General features: G+C 36.0%; 2 protein-coding genes, 1 long non-coding RNA gene and 1 pseudogene across 5 annotated transcripts; 2 read left to right on the top strand and 2 right to left on the bottom strand.

Moving 5' to 3' along the window:
• The first annotated feature begins 487 nt into the window (after positions 1–487).
• LOC121793741 lies at positions 488–1,831 on the top strand. Its single transcript, XR_006049158.1, has 2 exons — positions 488–1,275; positions 1,345–1,831. It is a non-coding gene; the product is annotated as an uncharacterized LOC121793741 (long non-coding RNA).
• Positions 1,832–2,863: 1,032 nt separating this feature from the next.
• On the top strand, positions 2,864–5,476 carry LOC121794682 (tubulin beta-1 chain-like). The gene is made up of 3 exons (XM_042192963.1): positions 2,864–3,354; positions 3,916–4,185; positions 4,617–5,476. The coding sequence occupies exons 1-3, from the start codon at positions 2,961–2,963 to the stop codon at positions 5,300–5,302; spliced, it is 1,350 nt and encodes a 449-aa protein (XP_042048897.1). The 5' UTR covers positions 2,864–2,960; the 3' UTR covers positions 5,303–5,476.
• A 1,362-nt stretch (positions 5,477–6,838) lies between these two features.
• LOC121793546 (pectin acetylesterase 9-like) lies at positions 6,839–11,097 on the bottom strand. Of its 3 annotated transcripts, none has more exons than XM_042191571.1 (14): positions 11,036–11,097; positions 10,686–10,917; positions 10,538–10,620; positions 9,514–9,643; positions 8,792–8,871; positions 8,595–8,681; positions 8,385–8,509; positions 8,233–8,293; positions 8,111–8,164; positions 7,952–8,029; positions 7,776–7,881; positions 7,552–7,700; positions 7,364–7,481; positions 6,839–7,280 (listed from the first exon to the last, which is right to left on the bottom strand). In XM_042191571.1, exons 2-13 carry the CDS (start codon positions 10,813–10,815, stop codon positions 7,377–7,379), a joined length of 1,188 nt encoding a protein of 395 aa, XP_042047505.1. In that variant the 5' UTR covers positions 10,816–10,917; positions 11,036–11,097; the 3' UTR covers positions 6,839–7,280; positions 7,364–7,376. The 3 variants fall into 3 exon arrangements, with proteins under 3 accessions (XP_042047505.1, XP_042047504.1, XP_042047506.1); XM_042191570.1 differs by having other exon boundaries at positions 10,686–10,920; positions 11,036–11,051; XM_042191572.1 differs by lacking the exons at positions 10,538–10,620; positions 11,036–11,097 and having other exon boundaries at positions 10,686–10,705.
• Positions 11,098–13,813: 2,716 nt separating this feature from the next.
• Positions 13,814–16,299, bottom strand: LOC121797404 (annotated as a pseudogene).
• Positions 16,300–19,633: the final 3,334 nt, after the last annotated feature.

The following is a 19,633-nucleotide window of genomic DNA, read 5'->3' as shown; positions in this document are numbered from 1 at the left end:
GAACCCTAATCTTAAATTTATTTCATATATTTATTAAAATAATTAAAGATATAATTAGGGAGTAAAAATTATAATTAACAGTTTAATTCGGTCAAAATTATAGAAAGTGGTCGACCGTTAAAAACTAACGGAACAGTTAGTGTAGGGCCAATTGTGATCCGAGTTGAAATGTTCAGGATGCAAAAATTCAAAAGATAAAGTATAGGACTAAAATCGTAAAATGGACATATGTTCAAGACCAATTTTGGCATTTACTATTTTATTATCCAGTAAAGTTCCATTGTTTTTTTCTTAGGGCACTCACACTGTGGCCACCGATCGGCCGCCCGATCGATCAATCAGCGATCCGATCGGCACCCCTATGGAGAAAGCGTCGATCGACAGCCTTCCCCAGCCTCCAACTCACGTCCGCGGCTATCTATGACCGGTGCCCAACTGCCATTCTCACGCCGTTCAAAATTTTTTTTTTACTCTCTATATAACCTCATATCCCATTATTTTTACCTTACCTCTCTCCATTCTCACATCTACAATTTCTTTTACTTTCACTCTATAGTTATAAACAATGAATCCAATAGAAGTTCTCCGAATTCTGGCAAAAACAACCAATATCCCCACGAGAACAACCAAAATTACTTTCTCTCTGACCTCAGCTTCCCTCTGTACCATGACAGTCACCCATACCCCGACAATGCCTTTATCGGGGCTAGTAGACCCTTAACCCCGCAGGCATCCCAAAATTACAACCAGTGAGGAAGTCTATCGGCCACCAATGCTCGGTACTCCCCTGGTTCGGACGGATGCACATCTCTTCCGGAGGCCGATCTGACCTTTATCGTGTACGAGTACGAGCTGTTTGACATGCACCCATCTCCTCCGAAGGAGAATCCCACTTCCTAGCCGAAGGGAAAGGGGAAGAAAAAATCGATAGAGACGTTTGCGCCTACGCCCGAGTGGAAGAGGGAGAGAGGATGAACTATACCCGCTAGACTCGATGGCTCAAGCTTGTGTTGGTCGACATCTCCAAGGACCTGATTGTGTCCAACCAACAGGCGAGGAGAGGATTCTGGGGACGTATTAGGGATATATACGAACAGGTGATGACCGCATGGGCAAAGACCCATACTCCCGACAAGCTCCACAAGCACTGGGAGCAAATGAAGCTCCAAATTGCTAGATAGCAAGGTCTCTACCTAAACAACCTAAGGATGCAGAGCAGCAGACAGAGCCTGGAGGATGTCAAAGAGTTGACGATGCACAAGTATACGTTCAACGGTATGTCTACCCCCTTCAAGTACTAGGAGGCCTATCTCGTTCTGAAGGAGATCACCAAATTCCAAGCAGGGTTGGTGGCGAATGCGCTGAAGAGGTTGCGGCTCAACGTCTCCTGGAGCTACACCAGTAGCGGCGTAGCTGAGCCAATCGACTCGAGCGAAGCCTATGAGGAGATCTACCTACCCCATGGCGCCCAATGGCCGTGAAGGTGGTCAAGTGGAAGGGGAAGGCACCAATGAGCGGTTAGAAGCCCAATCGCGTCGGGCCGACGAAAATGATGACATGTCGGATGTTGCATCTGCGACGCTTACTAATACGCTGTTGGGCTGTTACTAGTTGCACAGATCCGAAACCGATGAGGAAATCAAGAAGGAGCTCAGAGCTACCATCAAGAAGATCCAGAAAAAATTGGGTCTAAATGGTGACAACTTTTGATGTGTTTCTGTGTTGTTTTTCTATGCTTTCTACTGTGTTTTTAGTTTATTTTTTTCTTTATATTTTTGTTAAATGTAGCTTGTTTTTATTTTTTTTAAATTATGTATGTTTTGTTTTTCTATGTTTTTACCTTCAATTTATTTTTTTGTTATTTTATTTATACCAATAATTAAAAATAAAATATAGAAATAATATTGATGTGGAAATGAGGTTGGATAGTAGTATTGCAAGAATATGAGCTGGATGATAAAATGCTGGTGTGACAAGAGTAGTATTATGTTGTGTTTTGAAGTACACAATCTATCATCTCTCACGATAATAATATTTGTCGTTTGAGATGTTTCTGTTTCCTACAAAATATAAAAAAAATCTGTTTAGTAAATAGAAATATTAATAAAGTAAAAGAAAGTACAAAAAATAAAACTAATGATATTAGATGATTTAATAATCTTTGGTATTAGCTATTTGAAACAACTTAGAATAAAATACGATTCGAGTAGTAAGTTAAGACAAGAGACACAATATATAAATAACTAGGTAAAATAACGAACATATGATTAAAGTGAGAGAAAAATGTCATTTATATCAGTCAATCAAATTATAATTTTTGTGTGTTTCTCAATTGATCCATACGATTAAAATTTTGATGAAATTATTGTGGCTTTTATGATTTTAATCATCATATCTTCACCAATTATAAAATGATTATATATAAATAGACCATGTGTAGAACAATACTAAATTATCCAAAAATTAATTACTAAAAAATATGTTTTAAGTGATAAATTTTATTAAAAGTTTAATTATATGGGATAATTAAAAAATATATAAAAATTATAATTGGCTAATTTTATAAGTTATCTGATTGAAAAAAAAGTGATTTAAAAGTATATAATTTAAATAACAATTTTTAAACAAGATCACACCACAGTCATTTCCAAAAATAATCAAATTGAAAAAATAAGGGAAAGAGATAATCTCACATGCCCGTAGTACACTTTTGACAACATCCCACGTGACGGCAACATTTGACCATGTGAACCAGCGCGTATATTCCACCCAATCTTGATCGCGTGGCACCAAATCTAATCTCTCTTTTGGAAAGAAATTCAAATTTCAAATTCGCACTGAAAATTGGCAGTTATTTGAACCCCATTCCCTCATCACTTCTCTCATCACCAACCCTAGTTTTGTCTCTGCACACACAGAAACACACACTCTCTCTCTCATTGCAAACAAGCAACTGCAAAATGCGTGAGATCTTGCACATCCAGGGTGGCCAGTGTGGTAACCAAATCGGTGCCAAATTTTGGGAGGTAGTGTGCGCTGAGCACGGGATCGACACCACCGGACGCTACAATGGCGACAACGATCTCCAATTGGAGCGCGTGAACGTCTACTACAATGAAGCCAGCTGCGGGAGGTTTGTTCCGCGTGCCGTGCTCATGGATTTGGAGCCCGGCACCATGGACAGTGTTAGATCTGGGACCTACGGGCAGATTTTCAGGCCTGATAACTTCGTTTTCGGCCAATCCGGCGCCGGAAATAACTGGGCGAAGGGGCACTATACTGAGGGGGCTGAATTAATCGATTCCGTGCTTGATGTTGTGCGGAAGGAGGCCGAGAACTGTGATTGCTTGCAGGGTGAGTTATCATTTAATAGATCTGTGGATTTAAATTCGATTTGTTAAGCTATTCCGTTCGTGTTCTGCGTGGCAGTGTTCGGATATATTGTGAAGTCATAAAGTGAATATGCGTTTATAAACTTATCTGCGAAGTTTGAGTTACTCCGTTCGTTTCAGTCCTTTAATGATTTTGATTGAGTTTTAGCTAACTTCTAAGAGTAAGTGTTGGCTCTCTTCTTTATGAGTTGAATCTATTGATTGTAAATATTTTGTTAGTTGTACTCTCCTAGTAGTTTGGGTGTACATATAAGAAAGAGTCCTACTTAAGCTATGCATTTAAATGTTAGGATGGTAGACAATACAATTTGACCTGTTTAAAGACCTTATCATTTGCATATCCATTTGCTTTGAGATCTCATTTTTATTTTCTATGGAGTCCTTTTCTTACTGATCTGCATTCTCATCAGTTTGGCAAAATCTTGAATACAAGTCAAGCAGTTTGAAATTGTTAATGCAGTATGTGTGAGTTCTATACAATTTCATTTGACTAAACCATTGGTTTTATTTGTCATCTTCTTAGGATTTCAGGTGTGCCATTCATTGGGAGGTGGAACAGGTTCTGGAATGGGGACTCTTCTGATTTCTAAAATCAGGGAAGAGTACCCAGACCGCATGATGCTCACTTTCTCTGTCTTCCCATCGCCCAAGGTGTCAGACACTGTTGTTGAGCCTTATAATGCCACTCTGTCCGTTCACCAGCTTGTCGAGAATGCTGATGAGTGCATGGTGTTGGACAATGAAGCTCTGTATGACATTTGCTTCAGAACCCTCAAACTTACCACTCCCAGCTGTAAGTTGCGCTTATTTAATGGTTCTGTGATTTCTATCGTGTTTTGCAGGAATATAGTTTTCTGCATGATTATGCCATCTTACTTTTGTGCATCTTTGGCTAGGCAAGTTGTGTGTTTCATTTTTAAGGAAACTAAAGTTTGCATTGCTGCTAGATATCCAACAGACAGATATACTTATGTTAAACTTTGACTCTCCTTTTTTATTCCCTACAATTTATATAAACTTCACTGTCATATTCCATAATTTCCATCACATGGTCTAAGAGTAGCTTGTATGTGCTTGCTAAGGATATCATGGTGCATAACATTCTTAATTCTGTCTCCTAAGTTGGCACATGCATTCAGATTCTTTGCATCTTGAGTTCATGTGCGCTTGTGGAATTTTGAATTTCAGCATAATAACCTATCTTATTAAATTCTTGTTTACCAGTTGGAGATCTTAACCATCTGATTTCTGCGACCATGAGTGGTGTGACTTGCTGCCTGCGGTTCCCTGGTCAACTCAACTCAGATCTCCGGAAACTTGCTGTCAACTTAATTCCTTTCCCCAGGCTGCACTTTTTCATGGTTGGATTTGCTCCGCTCACCTCTCGTGGGTCACAGCAGTACAGAGCCCTCACCGTTCCTGAACTTACCCAGCAGATGTGGGATTCAAAGAACATGATGTGTGCTGCAGACCCTCGCCATGGTCGTTATTTGACAGCGTCAGCCATGTTCCGTGGGAAGATGAGCACGAAGGAGGTGGATGAGCAGATGATCAATGTCCAAAACAAGAATTCATCTTACTTTGTTGAATGGATCCCCAATAATGTCAAGTCGACTGTTTGTGATATTCCTCCAACTGGCCTGAAAATGGCGTCAACCTTCATTGGTAACTCCACGTCAATTCAGGAGATGTTCCGGAGGGTTAGTGAGCAGTTCACGGCCATGTTCCGGAGGAAGGCTTTCTTGCATTGGTACACTGGAGAAGGAATGGATGAGATGGAATTCACAGAGGCTGAGAGCAACATGAATGATTTAGTTTCTGAGTACCAGCAATATCAAGATGCAACGGCAGACGAGGAAGAGGAAGGCTATGTTTATGGAGATGAGGATGAGTATCAGGAGGAATCTTAAGTTTTTGTCTTGTTATTGTTTGTGGTTCAGCTGTATTTTAAGGGATGATTTACTTGCTTTCTGGGATTAGGTTGCAAGAGTTCTAATGTGCTTTTCTTTTCATTAACTAATGCTATCTTGAATATCAATTGAGTTTGTTAGCCAACAGATAAATCATGAATGCTTTCTCTTTTACTTGATGCCTGAGCTATGTATAACTTTTTAAAAATACTCCTCTGCATCTCATAACTTTTCTTGTAGTTTATAACCGGCAGCATATGAGTTGTTGCTCGTGAAATGGATAAACGAACTATGAAACAAGGATTAAGACCATCCCTAATAGCACACTAAAACTTAAAATGGAGTAGCCAATTAATTCCAATGGTATTTCAAAGCCAATTTTATTTTTGGTTTTTGAGTAAAGAAATTTTATCTTTAGGTTTACACTAACACAAAACAAAATTTTGTGAGTAAAAGAGACAATATAGAGAATATGTTTTTAAGTTTGAGTTTTGTTTAAATGGTTGGAATAAAATCACTATTTGATGTGTCATTTATGGGTTTAAGTTTAGTTTGAATGATTGAAGATGTTCTAAGCCACAAGAAAATTCAATGTGTAATGGAAACAATATGTGATGTGGTAGATCGAAAATGTTAGGCCACTCAAGCAACGTGAACCTAACATCTGAAAATTTTAGGGGGAATAAATCTCATTTGATCCAAAAATTCTAACCAAATTTAATATTTTGATTTAATTTGATTTCATTATTTCAGCTTATATACATTTTGCTCCGTATAAGTGTTAGGTCTTTGCATATTGCTTTTAGCAATATATAAGAGAATAAATGTTAATAGGAAATGTATTGTTTAGCAAATCTGCGTTTTTTTGTCACGTTTGTGTCAATTCAGTCTCCAGACTCTCCACTAAACTAATTTGGATGATTGAAGTCCACATGAATTATGGCTTGAAGCAATTGATATTTGCATTATTAAAATACGTACAGACTTAGTGGCCCAAACAAATCGGTCCATTTTATAATTTTCCATAAAAGAATATATTCACTTTTGAATGAGAGGTTTTACATGAGGACTTTGAATTTATAACAACCGAATTCATTGGACTTGTTTGCCTGTAACTAAATTAATCAAAGACCCTACGAAAGTAAATTATGAGTACAAGCTTAGAACATTGTCTGTAGCCATTTAAACCCTAGATTAACAAAATCGAACATAAATCTTTTCATTGAGCTATGATAAATAAAAACAAAAATAAAACAAATAAAGGGCCCAAACGGGTTCAAACCGGTGACCTATTGATCGCCAGTTAATTGCTCTACCACTGAGCTATGCATCCTTTCTTGTTCATCATCATAGTTGAATTCTTTATAAACAGGTAAAGTACATGATTTGTTTGTACTATATCTATATTCATAAAAGTATGATTATTCTAGTCTTTATTGTCTAAAGTATTTTTTGACTTTCAATAACAATTTTTTTTTTCTTTTCGGGTGACACATTAAGCGCTTTCTTCAAGTTTTTTTGTTTTGTTGACATATATTTAAAGAAAAATAATTTATCCAGCTATGGACAACCATACCAAATTAATACTCGCGTGACATTTACAACTTCTCTACATAATTGAATTCAGAAATACAATACTATAACGAATTCAGGATATGACTACAAGTCTACAAGTAAGCATAACAACTATAAGAAAAAGGTGGCATTTTGGTAGGGCTTAAATGGATCCACCACCAACTATAATCGAAGTTCACTTCCTCAAATTAGCAAATAATTATTGATATTAATTTCCCAATCATCTTTAGTGTCTTGCTTCTTCCCTCCAATGTGGAGGGGGTTACAAAGAAGAGGTGACACCAACAATTAATCTGTAGTATAAGTATATGCTACAAGGCCTAAATTTGAATGTGTCCAAGCTGCTTCCTTGAAGATAAAGAATACCCTTGTATATATGCTGCTTCTTTGTATACAAGAATTCCTGTAAAACAAACTGTAGATTAATACCAGCAGCAGCTTGTTTCAGTTAAATATATTCATTCTACCAGCTACAAACATGCATACCAAAATCTACATATCAGCTCAACTGATTATGGCAGCTACTATCACAAGGATATGCACAGTCTATCTCCTTGCTTATCCTTCTGCTGAAGTACCAATCACCAACAGCTTGTGCGATGGTCTGTTCATTCCACATCGGATCAGTTGAATCGTGTATTCCGGACTAGTAAGAAAGGAGAAATGTGGCAAACCTTATTGTGTACTCTTGGAGAGTCGAGTGCGAACCAGGTGTCCTGTGATTCACTCTGGCAATGAGCAAAACACGAGTTTATAAACATCCCTCCACTTGTTGAGTTCATGTAAAAAGGCCGCAGCGTTTCAAGCATGTATCTCCTGAATCCTGGGAGAATGTTATGCTTTAATCCATTAGATTAGTTTGGTGAAAAGAAGAACAATAGTATGAAGGGGGATGAACCTTGCAAAGTAGCAATCTGGACTGCGTTACAATCTTTCGGGTTAAGCTTGCAACGGTACCAGTGGCCGTGGGGATCAGCAGCCGGAGGCACCAAAATGTGATGAAACTGTCAAACAGAGATGTAGAGTTTAATTGCTGTATAACAAGAGCCACATGTAAACAGGATATCTTCTTACTTGATACACATCATAAGCCGTGTTCAAGATGAAATAGGGCATCTTGATGTATGGCAAAACGTATTGTGGGAAGAAGCACTAAAAGGAAATACAGAGAGATAAGTGTGTTAATAGTCCTCTTATGAATCATATAGTTAGCTTGTGAAATATGAAACATACTAGTTCGGGATAACCAGAACTCGTGCAGTTCTTATTCAGGTTCTTTTCCACGCCCTGCCAAGTTTAACATGTCAATATCAGTACAAAGTCACAAAACATGATTCCCTTAACTTGCTATGCACCTGCAGAGAAACGAGGCTTTTGTAGAAATATCGCATGCTGTGGTTCATAGCAATGTCTCGTCTGCAAGGATTAAATTTAGTTCAGTACCTTAGATTCTAATGAATGCAGAAAATTCAGTCTAATAAATATTGTATCCACACTAACAGCTTACGCATCAAGAAAAAAGCCAGCATCGCTTAGACATTTGACACTTGCATTTGCTGGCAAATAGCTAGTGAAGTCGTCACAATGCACGAAGGTGGCCAAGCCCCCGGCAGAGCAACCAGATAGCAAAGCCTGCCATGATAGAACTTCCACTAACTGAATCGAATATTTTTGTGCACAAGATCATATAAATTTATGCTTACAAGCTTAAAATTACCTTTCTTGCTTGGCCTAAGCCTTTGGGGAGAAGATCATGAATGATTGCTTTCCATATTCTCTGGCCTCTGAAATAAAGCAATGATGTCTGTGGTTCATTCAAAATGGCGAAAACCTCAGATTATACAATGCTCGGTAAATATATAAACCGCGCAATATGTTCCTTATTAAAAGAAAATACGGATTGTGATTGCTTACTCCATTATCAAATACAGCATCCCCAGCAAAGGAGGCACCATCGCAGTATCTTAGCTTTACACGGTTCCAGTTGTAAAAATCTGTCATTGAATTTGCTAGTTAGTTTTGGACAAGTGGTCATTAAACACAAAATTCATGCAAATAAATACCTCAAAATTTCCTTAAAATTGAATAACATTAGCTCTTCTCATCCTTTTACAAGAATTAGCTGAAAAAGATTTGCTTTTTAACTAAAAAACTAAGTACATTTCAGAACTATAATGTAGCATTTCAACCTTAATTTGTTTGTTACTTGGTTTCTCCCTTTCTACTCCTTTCCTGTTTTTGGCTTTACATGAGTAACAATTAATACCATGTGTGTCTGAATTTGACATTTACACGTACAAGTCAACAAAACAGCGGCCTCTCATTTTTTTGTTTCTCTTTGGACTGGACCAATAAAAATAAACAGATGAAACTTTAATTATTGTGCTGAGAAGGAAAATGACCCTTGATGGTTATTGTTTTTTTGGGGGGTATAAGTTATTTTTATGGCAACCTAGATCTACTACATGTGCAAGTGTCATGGCCTATTGGAGCACACTAACTTTCTCTATCTGGAACGCACCAATTGTTTTATTGTTTGAACAGCTATAAATTAGTATATCCGGTCTGCTTTATATTTTTCCAAATACAAGTGTAGAAGCAAAGAAATGAGGGGGAAAAAGGTAAGATATACCAACCAGGGTTGAAGGAGGCGTTGTTGCTCAAAATGCCGGAAAAAACCTCAACCTTAGACATGTGAAGAGTGGATCCACGGCGAGTAGAGGCTCTGCCAAGGCAGGATTTGACGTCGTTGCACCACCCTCCGCCCTGTATTATCACATGCATTATTGTCCTCTTCAATCTTTTATTTCGACAACTAATTTCTTAATACTACTACTATAACAATTAACAACTCACACGATTTATTAATTACTCCATGTTGTTAATGAACTAATTTAATAGGAGTACTAGTATGATAAGATTGCAAAATGAAATCGGGTTGCAATTATAGTTAGAACTAGCTATAGCTTAGATTTACCCGCTAATAATTGATCTTTGAACCAGACATCTTGATCTTGTCGTCAAGTATATATGTTGGTCAACCATTTTAATCTACTTTTTCATGAATAGCGATACAGGCGATCCATGTGGATGAAATTAATAACCTATAGTCCTCATTTGTTGTACCATTTTTATATACATACAATCCTAACAATATTAGTCTAGTGGTTATTAGAAGATTATTAATCACAAATAATTAATAGCACTATTACTAAATTAAAATGTAGATTAGGTTATTATCCAAATTGCTAAATAATCAATTAATCCTCACCTTTTTTTTTAACAAAAACAATAAATTTAAAATATTAATTATAACCGGGGTAGACTATCAATGTTAAGGCAAGTTAGGATAATGACCTAGGAATATTATAGTTTGTGCTAGTTATATTTCTAATATCATGCTACATTTTATGTAGACTAAGATAACCTCAATAATATCCGGAGCCTTTGTCCTAGCTGGAGCTTAGATATTATTGCATGAGGTGCCGTGTTTGAGCCCTCTTGACATCAGTTTCGAGAAATTAGGATGAAATATTTGGTTTTACAAATGGAAATGGAAATGGAAATGGAAATGGAAAATGATTGAGATCGGAGAGAGAGAAAAATAATAATTAAATAAAAGAAACATGTCTGACATGGCAGAGCAATATATAAAATCACCTCAAATTGCAAGAGCCAGTTGCGCGCGCCCGCCCCAAATCCCCTGTCAAAATGATACGCCGGCGAACTTCCGTCCAAGCAATCTTCACATTTTTTTTTATTATTATTGAAATGAGTTTGATCGGAATCACGATTTGAGAGAACTTACATGCGCCGATCGACGAAGCGTTCCTGACGAGAGTCATGTTCACTCGCCGCTGCTGCTGCGACATTATGCACCGCGGCGCGCACGTTAGCACCACCAGCACCAGAATGCTAAACGACGCATTTGCCTTCATTTCTGTCGGATTTCTGAGTTGTTATTATCTCCCCAAATGCTTGATATATATAGACTCAGATTCTATGTGTGTGTGTGAATATATTGAGAAGTTGGTCCGGTCCTACTTTACAAGAAAAGGAGCAGAGAAAGCAACGCTAATGTCAATCTCCAAATACATATGTTCGTTTAATTGATTTAGAGAGAGACAAAGCACGAAAATTTTCGAATTCTAGACTCACCAATATGAAGGATGCTATTATCTGTATTTCAAAAAATAACACACACAGAATGAATTTGTTTGTCATGTTTCATTTATATCTCGTGCTTTTCACTATTATCTATAAGTATCAGATATTACTTACATTAAATATTATTGCTTGAGTAATACTCCCTCCTCTTTTAGACACAAAATTTAAAAAAATTATGTTTAATGAATTAAATAAAAATAAAATAAAATAGAAACACAAATAAATAAATAAAAGAGATAAGACAAAGTAAAAATAAGAGAAAAATAAAGTACTAAGAATTACTATTATACTATATGTTTTGTTTTTTTGCAAATATCAAACCAAAGAAATGAGATTATAAATTATTGTGGTGTATAGGGGTGGGTTTACGAAAATTAGTTAGAGGGGCAACAATATTCAATAATGAGAATTCCATTATTGCCAAATGATGTTGACTCCGTAACAGATTGATGGTCAAGTGACTAGGAATGAAATTTTTATTTAGCATTTTATGGTCGTTGCCCACTCTGTTATGCCCTAATAAGAAATTTACGGTTTGGCCTTTTTTTATTTTTTCTTGCGGATATTTACGCATAGAATTGAGGGGACTGTATTACAGTTTCTGGAATTATGATATTTAATTTAAACTGTATTTAGGAACTTTTGCCAAATATTTTGTACTAGTACAAAGGTCCACTTGCGTGCAACCAATAAATGCACAAAATGCTTCATTCTAAACATCTCTATACGTCTCTCTTCTTATAGTCACTCCTAGTTAATGGTCAGGGCCCCAACTTACAACTAAGATATCGAAATCTAGGAGTTATTTTGTCTAAACGGCATGGGATTTTTAACGACAACAAAATTCAATCAAAATAGTCCTACGCTACCGTAACTTTGTTGATACAAGAAAAAAAATATAGTAAAAGGAAGAAAGCTCACCCACTAATAGTTACGACTTACGAGGAGGGAGATGGTATGTTGCGTGGGTTGGGTTGGGTTGTTATCTCGAGTCAGTCTTATTAACAATCCAACCTATTAAGGGAAAACTTGAACACACTTTGTTAAGGAAATTCTAAACTTGAACACTAACACAAACTCAACCCACACACAATACAAAACTGTTATCAACACGATCTGATTTTTGTTGACGACACAGACCCGACATAACATATAGCAATCATACGAACCAACACTACAACTTACAGCCACATATGGCAGGTGAGAGAATGATAACTTAATTTTAACTATAATAAAGAACTAGTACTAAAAAATAATGAATTAAAATACTAATATTAATTACTAACAATTTATTAGAATCTGATCTGAACTCAATCCAAACTCAACTTAAATTTATCCCGACAATTATTATAAAGTTAATCTGATAAGAATAAGACTAACATAAGCTCATTAATTTCATACATGTTCGTTTAAATGTCATGTTGTAAGCCCTACTACTATTTACCAACAATTGTGATTTCCACAAAATAGTCAATTTCTAATAATTTTTCAAGATGCATTATAGTTTTGTCCTCCTACATCACGTTATGTCATTCATGTGAGCGTCACATGCGGCCTAACCAATACCATAGTTGCGTATCCAAATAATATTTAAAAATTCAAAATTATCTCAAATCTCCCGGCAATAAATAAGATCTACCTAGCCAAAATTTGAAAACACAAGTAATTACAATAACTAGGTTTGGCTATAAAGTAAAATGGAGCACGGACATATATATGCATGCCTAGTGGTACAGAATGTGTACAAGGAAGTTACATTTCCTATATAGTGTAGGATTAGGAATGCTGATTTGTGATCTAAGATGATCATAGATTTTACTATAATAGTACTCTCCTTCGACAGCGGGCCTTGAAGTATAATTAATGTGCTGGCTTTTACCACCACCCTACAACCAACCGACCCCACATTTTAAATTAGTCAGAAGATACCATTACCAACCTTCTGGCTTGAGTCTCCACCTTTTCCACATACTCACCGCAACGCAACACAATACAATTCCACGCGGATATCAGAAATGCAAATCACAGTATCTCATTCTGAATCACTGATTATTAGAGTAGCAAAACAAAATGTGGCATTAAAAAATTAATCCACTACCACCCAACTCCACGAACATCTAATCGAGCACATTTGGACGAAATTTGACAACTATTAGCCGATCTCGCGCTTCATTTTCCACGAGCCCTTCGCTTTTAGGACACTGTATTTCATTGCATTATAATATTAGGATTTCAATTATGTAATTTTCATGTTTATCAATAAAATTATAAATTTTAATATTAAAATAAAATTTAATCTAAATATAAATTGAATTTGTTGGAAAAAATAAAAAAATGAAATGAAATAGTGGGATCCATGAATAATGAAGGGTTGAAATAGATAAAGCTATAGAGAGTTGGAGATGTTGTCTCAAATTGAGTAAAAAGTTATGCGAGTTATGAATAGTGAACAAATGAGGATGGTCTAAACATGCACACGTGTATAATCAGTGAAGATTGAGAAATTGAAATATTTTAATTAAATTATATTGTACCAATAACGGTTTTTTTAAAAAAACTGAGTGACAATGAGAATAATATAACTAAAACAATAAAGTAAAATAAACAAAGAAACATCAAATTGAAAGGTCTAATCTAAGTAGTTGTGACAAAAGTAAAGTTCGGCAGAGCTTTCTTTATATTTTGATTGAAATTTTTAACATATGTAATATAGTACTAGTATACATCAGAACTACAAACTGGAGTATCATATTTTCTTCCATGCAGCAATTAGAAGATAAATTTTAAAGCAATTTTAGCCATTTTTTAATATGTGTGATAATATTGACATAGGTAAGAAACAAACTTGCTTTGACAGCCTAGTTGACTACCAAGATGTTGAAGTCCTAAATTTTCCCCATAGAACTTTGGTAGACTCAAATATCGGACCCGAGGGCTGATCTAAACTACCGCTCATACTCCTGTAAGATGTGCTTTCTCGTTTGGATTTCCCATCGTTCCCTCCCACAACTCTGCTAGATCCTTATTCATCCACGACAGGATGATGATCGGCCCCAATGTACAAGGTACCTACGCATTCATCATGTCGAGTGAGGGTAACAGTATTAGAGACAGCTCGAAAAAAAAGTACTTTGATGCTCTAGGGGTGCCCCTGAGCCACAGGGGAAAACCCAAGGAATCAGAATACCGAGTTTAAAAGAGCAAATAGTTTCTTGTTTACTTCAATCAAATTATACGGGATGTTATAGGGAAAAACGCAATGGATCTATGCACATAAGGGCATAGTGATACTGTGAATGAGACATTTTTTGACCCCCTCATGAAACATACACACTCGAATTGCCTCCATTCATAACTGGAAGCATTAAATTCAAAGAGCTGCACCAAGATCAATTGTTACAGGATATGTAAATTGTTTTTAAGATAGCAACAGAGACTATAAAAGGTTTCAACACGAGGTGGAAAGTGCGAAGGAAGAGTAAAAGGTAGTTAGGATGGAAATATGATGTCGGGAATTTGATGAAAGTGTGTACTGTGTAATTTTTGATAATATAATTTGACCATTTTAAGACTTAATCTGCAAATTAGCTGCATGTTAGACCACTTCAAGCATACTAAGTCAAAGTGAATTAATAAGAGTAGCAACTTATCTTACCATGTCACCGAGACCAAGCATCATGTAGTCCGAGGTATTATTTGCAGGTAGTGAACTGCCCAACATATTCCTGGGGAACACAATCTTGACAGGCAACTCAAGCTTTCTTGTTATTAGCTGTAAGCCAGGAAGATTCAGACTGTTAGCTACAGTGTGAACTGGTTTAGATGCCTGTTGCGTTGCAACTGATACCATAACATTTGCCCCAAAGAATCTCTCTGAATAGAAAACCCAGAATACATCTTACACAAACAAGCACGCAAGGAGCATCGCGCATATCTTGATATTCGTAAGTCGAACATGGCTGACAAAAGCAATGCAAAGAGAGATGCCCAACAGATTGTTCAAAACCCAGTGCCCTGTAACCAGCCACGCCACAACTAAAGAGACACGAACCAATAACAGGATACTTTGGATTCTTGTAAGTGAATTGGCACAGCACCGGGATACATATGGGTCGGGCAGACCAAAGTAAGATTTGACTTGAGCAGTATATGGCGAAAGGCAAAAGTACAAGGCAGATGCTGATGCAACTGCAGTAAAAGCAGTCAGAAGTTGAGAAACAGAAGAAAACAGATAGAACATAAATAGCAAGCTGCAAGAGCTCATTATCGGGATCATCAGTGCCTGAGAGCTGTCTAGAGTAATGGAAGCTTCAGACAAATCACGGTTGCGCTCCATTTCCTTTCCATAATTCAGAGCTCTAGAAGCAGATGCATATGACACTACTATTGGCTGTGACAAAGAGGGTGAGTGACGACGGTTCAAGTAAATATGCAAGCTTCCATAGAGGCTCCATGCTCAAAATATGTAGACTTCCAACTCAAAATCACTGGAAAACACCTACTTGTTGACAAGGATTGGATCAAAAACAAAATCCTAAATTTTGAAAAGATTTATCCAGATCACGAGCAAGGTAATCAAGACTCTACTTTTATCTGCTCGACAACACCCCAAGACCTGGAAATGAATAAGTTCATGAGTAAGCGATCGTGCCCACATTAACAAGAACATACTATATAAAATGTCACATCTGATTGCAAAAACAAAAGACTGCTATGAATTAACAAAATTAAATCACAAATACTATTGCACATCATTCCCCTAATCGTGTCTCAATAAAAACACAACCTTTCTGGAATTTCAGTAATCCATTTTTGGAAGAATTTCACTAAAATCACAGATGATTCGCCTGAAAAACTTGATTATCCACCGATTAGCGGATAGCAACCCCCATTATATCATACGATCCAAAACACCTCTCCAAAACCCAAATCGAAAGAGTGCATAAAATGCAAAGAGGAAATTAATTAAAAATTGCAAACATAGTCTACCTTGAAAGAAAAGTTATCAGAAGGATTGACTAAACACTCAACGGTGAATAAACAAAAGGGGCATTAATCCAACAAAATCAAGAAAAATGTTTATTTTATAGAAGAACTGAGAGGAAAATATTGCTTGGTCCCGTTGAAGAAAAAGATTTACCATTTGCGAAAAGGGCATTCTCTGACAGGGGAGGTTCAAACTTCAAAGTGAAAAGTGAACTGGAGAGAGACTTTATAGAGAGTGAGTGTGAGACGCAGGCGCGGCAGGCAGTATATCGGTATATTTGTTTCGAATGAATGCAACTTTTGTTCCTATTTCGTTATTTTTATTGTTTGAGTTAATTTTTTGTTCACAGACTAGATTTCATTTTCCACGTTTCGCGTTTTACACGATATAGTAGTAAATAGGGCTAGCAAAATATACCCAAAAAAAATACCAAAAATACCGAATTTTAGGTATGCCGCACTCTTCGGTATGGTATGATATAGATTTAGATACGACAAAGGTATTAGCTTTGTATATACCGCGGTATACCGCATAATACCGCAATTACGGTATATATACCGTAATTTTAGGGTATATACCATTAATAATTATATATTTAATATATTTATTATTTATAATATTTTCATATTTTATATACCGCAAAATTATGGTATATACCCTAAACTTGCGGTATACCGAAATGTTTTCATATTTTGATATACCGACTTTTCGGTATACCGAAATGCGATATACCGAAAAAATCGGCACGGTATGGTATCGTGTTTTCTCATATCATACTTTTCGGTACAGTATGCGGTATGCTCATTTCAGTACGGTATACCGTACCGTGCCAACCCTAGTAGTAATCCCTTTCTCTTCAAGTTATTCCAAATAAGTTGAGTAATAGTAGTATTTTTTATCCAATAAATTTTGAGTTATTTTTTAATAAAAAATATTCAATCACTTTTACTTTATTCTGTCACCTATTTTATTTTTTCTTTATCTGTCTTATTTTTTTCTCTCTCTTATTTTATTTTACCTTCATTTAATTTATTCAACATAATTTCTTAATTTACGTGCACAAAAGTTTTTTACCAACTTAATTGAGACGGAGGGAGTATACCTACGTATCTTGAAATTATATTTATATACATATTGTTTCTTCTTTATAAAAAATTTGAAGGTTATTTCATAAAAAGGAAAGTACGAGAACGTCATAAAACAATAGTCCCTCCGTCTCATAAGAATATGCACGATTTCATTTTTAGTCCGTCCAATAAGAGCATCTCTAAGGGAAGAGGTAAATGGAGAGTTAAAGAGAAATAACTACCATATTTACCTCTTCTATATAAAATTTCACTCTCTAAGAGAAGAGGTATTTGAGAAGGTATTATACATTCTTTCATTTTGAGAATGTATCTTTACCTCTTCTTGGAACAAAAGGTAAAAAGTTAATTATTTATATATGTCTTCTTCATTTACATTCTTCTCTTGAAATCCATTACTTTTTGAGAATGTATAATTACCTTTTTAAGAAGATAAAATTTACCTGTTCCCCTTGGAGATGCTCTAAGAATATATAATTTTCAAATTTGGAAACTTTTTATCTCTTATGAGGTGGACTCATTCTCCACTAACAATATTTTACTTTTTCTTTCTATTTCTTTCTTGCTATACCAAGTGTGCATTAAAAATCGTGCTCAACAAATGCATATTCTTATAGAATGGAGAGAGTGACATATTGAGAAATGGAAATAAATGTATATTAAAAACTTAACAAAATAAATTACACAAGTAGTAACTCAAGCAATACATAGATCACTGTTGGAATATTGGTGTCTCAATTGCTTATCTACCGATTATCGGTAAACAATCACAATCACAATCACAATCACAATCACAATCACATTTACATTTACATTTACATTTGCACTATGTGAATTGATTGGGTTAAGTAATACTACTTCCTCCATCTCAAAAAATACTAAGTACATCTAGTTCAGCACGGGTTTTAATGCATAATTGGTAATACAAGAGAAATAGAAAGAAACAGTAAATAGAGTATTGTTAGTGGAAAATATGTCTCACCTCATTAGAGAGATTTTTTTTTTCAAATTTAGAAAGTTCATATTTTTTAAGGACGAACTATAAAGGAAATAGTTTATACTTTTCAGGGATGTACTAAAAAGAAAATAATTATATCATGGAAGGACTAAAAAGAAAAAAATTTATACTTTTTAGGGATAGACAAAAAAATATTTTATACTTTTTAGGAATAAATGGAGTAGGATATTGTATAAATCTATAAAAATGTGTCATCATTAATAGTATAGTAATTTTTGGAGAGATTTCACAACATAGGATTAAATCGGATGAACTTTTAGATTTTGAAATTTAATTGAATGGTCATTCCGGATATAAGATGAAATGATTTTTTATTTTATGAGATTATTGCATTTTTCACTTATTATTTCTTTAAAAAAAACATAAATTGACTAACCTACCCAAATGAGATACAGTATTAGATCCAAGTCACATCTCTTCCATAATATGAAATCGACACACCAAACTTTTAATTTTAGCAAATTTTGCATTGTTCTCCGATTTTCTCTTTTTTCATATATTTTTCCCTCTCAAAACATAATTAACCAACTACTTCAATAAAATAAATTCATAAAAGAAACCAAGTAGTCAGCGTAAAAATGGGATTAAGCCTTGTGCTTAGAGCATCCACAACCGTGCTCTTGCCAGCGAGCACGGTTGTGGGCCCGGCGCCACTATTCCTGCATGCTCTCTGGCAAGAGCACAACACCCACAGCTGTACTTTTCCGCAAGGACGAGCACAATTCAATTTAAAATTCAATTAAACAAAAACATTTCCATAATATTAAAATTCATTAAAAAACCACAATAAATATTACAAATTACAAATAAAATAAAAAGACATAATTAAAATCCTAAAAATTAAAAATTACATAATTAAAATACTAAAAATTAAAAATTACATAATTAAACTCCTAAAAATTAAAAACTACATAATTAAACTCCTAAAAATAAAAAATTACATAATTATTGGCTAATATTACCCGTGGAAGACTACTGATCCGACGGCACTAACCCCAATTGTTTTTGGAGGCCCAATATCATGGTCTCGTGCGTTTGAAGTTGCGTGGGGGTCATAGTTGACCTATCGGCCATATTGAGTTGGCCTAAGAGCATCCACATCGAGTTGTTCGGGGGTGGAGGTGGCGCATAGGGAGCGGGTTCAGGAGTGGGTTCGGCGCGACGGCGGTTGGCCGCCGCCTTCTTGCTTCCTTGCGGTCGGTGTTGGGAATAGCCATTGAACTTGCTAATTTCATCGTTGGCTCGGCCGATGGCGTTGCGCATCATACTCTCGTTGCGCTCGATCGTTCCCGGCGGCCGTTTTTCATTGTACCGGCGAGCGACGCGCCACCAAAAGTGCTCGCCGGATTGGTTCGTGCCAACCACCGCATCTTTAGAGATTTCCAAGTACGCCTTGAACAATTTATCCATCTTCGCCGGAGTGTACCGTATGTGGACACCGCGAGTAGGAGGAGTCGGAGTTTGGGAGGGGGCGGTCGGCCTAGGCTCCGGTGTCCACC

Source organism: Salvia splendens, chromosome 3 (genome assembly GCF_004379255.2).
Source record: "Salvia splendens isolate huo1 chromosome 3, SspV2, whole genome shotgun sequence".
Classification (NCBI taxonomy): domain Eukaryota; kingdom Viridiplantae; phylum Streptophyta; class Magnoliopsida; order Lamiales; family Lamiaceae; genus Salvia; species Salvia splendens.
This window is presented reverse-complemented; position numbering and strand designations above follow the sequence as displayed.

Coding starts and splice junctions, on each gene's coding strand:
- LOC121794682 (XM_042192963.1), top strand. CDS start 2,961: ATGCGTGAGATCTTGCACATCCAGGGTGGCCAGTGTGGTAACCAAATC. Junction 3,355..3,915: donor GAACTGTGATTGCTTGCAGG/GTGAGTTATCAT, acceptor TCATCTTCTTAG/GATTTCAGGTGTGCCATTCA. Junction 4,186..4,616: donor CAAACTTACCACTCCCAGCT/GTAAGTTGCGCT, acceptor CTTGTTTACCAG/TTGGAGATCTTAACCATCTG.
- LOC121793546 (XM_042191571.1), bottom strand. CDS start 10,815: ATGAAGGCAAATGCGTCGTTTAGCATTCTGGTGCTGGTGGTGCTAACG. Junction 10,621..10,685: donor CGCTTCGTCGATCGGCGCAT/GTAAGTTCTCTC, acceptor AAAAATGTGAAG/ATTGCTTGGACGGAAGTTCG. Junction 9,644..10,537: donor ACTGGCTCTTGCAATTTGAG/GTGATTTTATAT, acceptor GTGATAATACAG/GGCGGAGGGTGGTGCAACGA.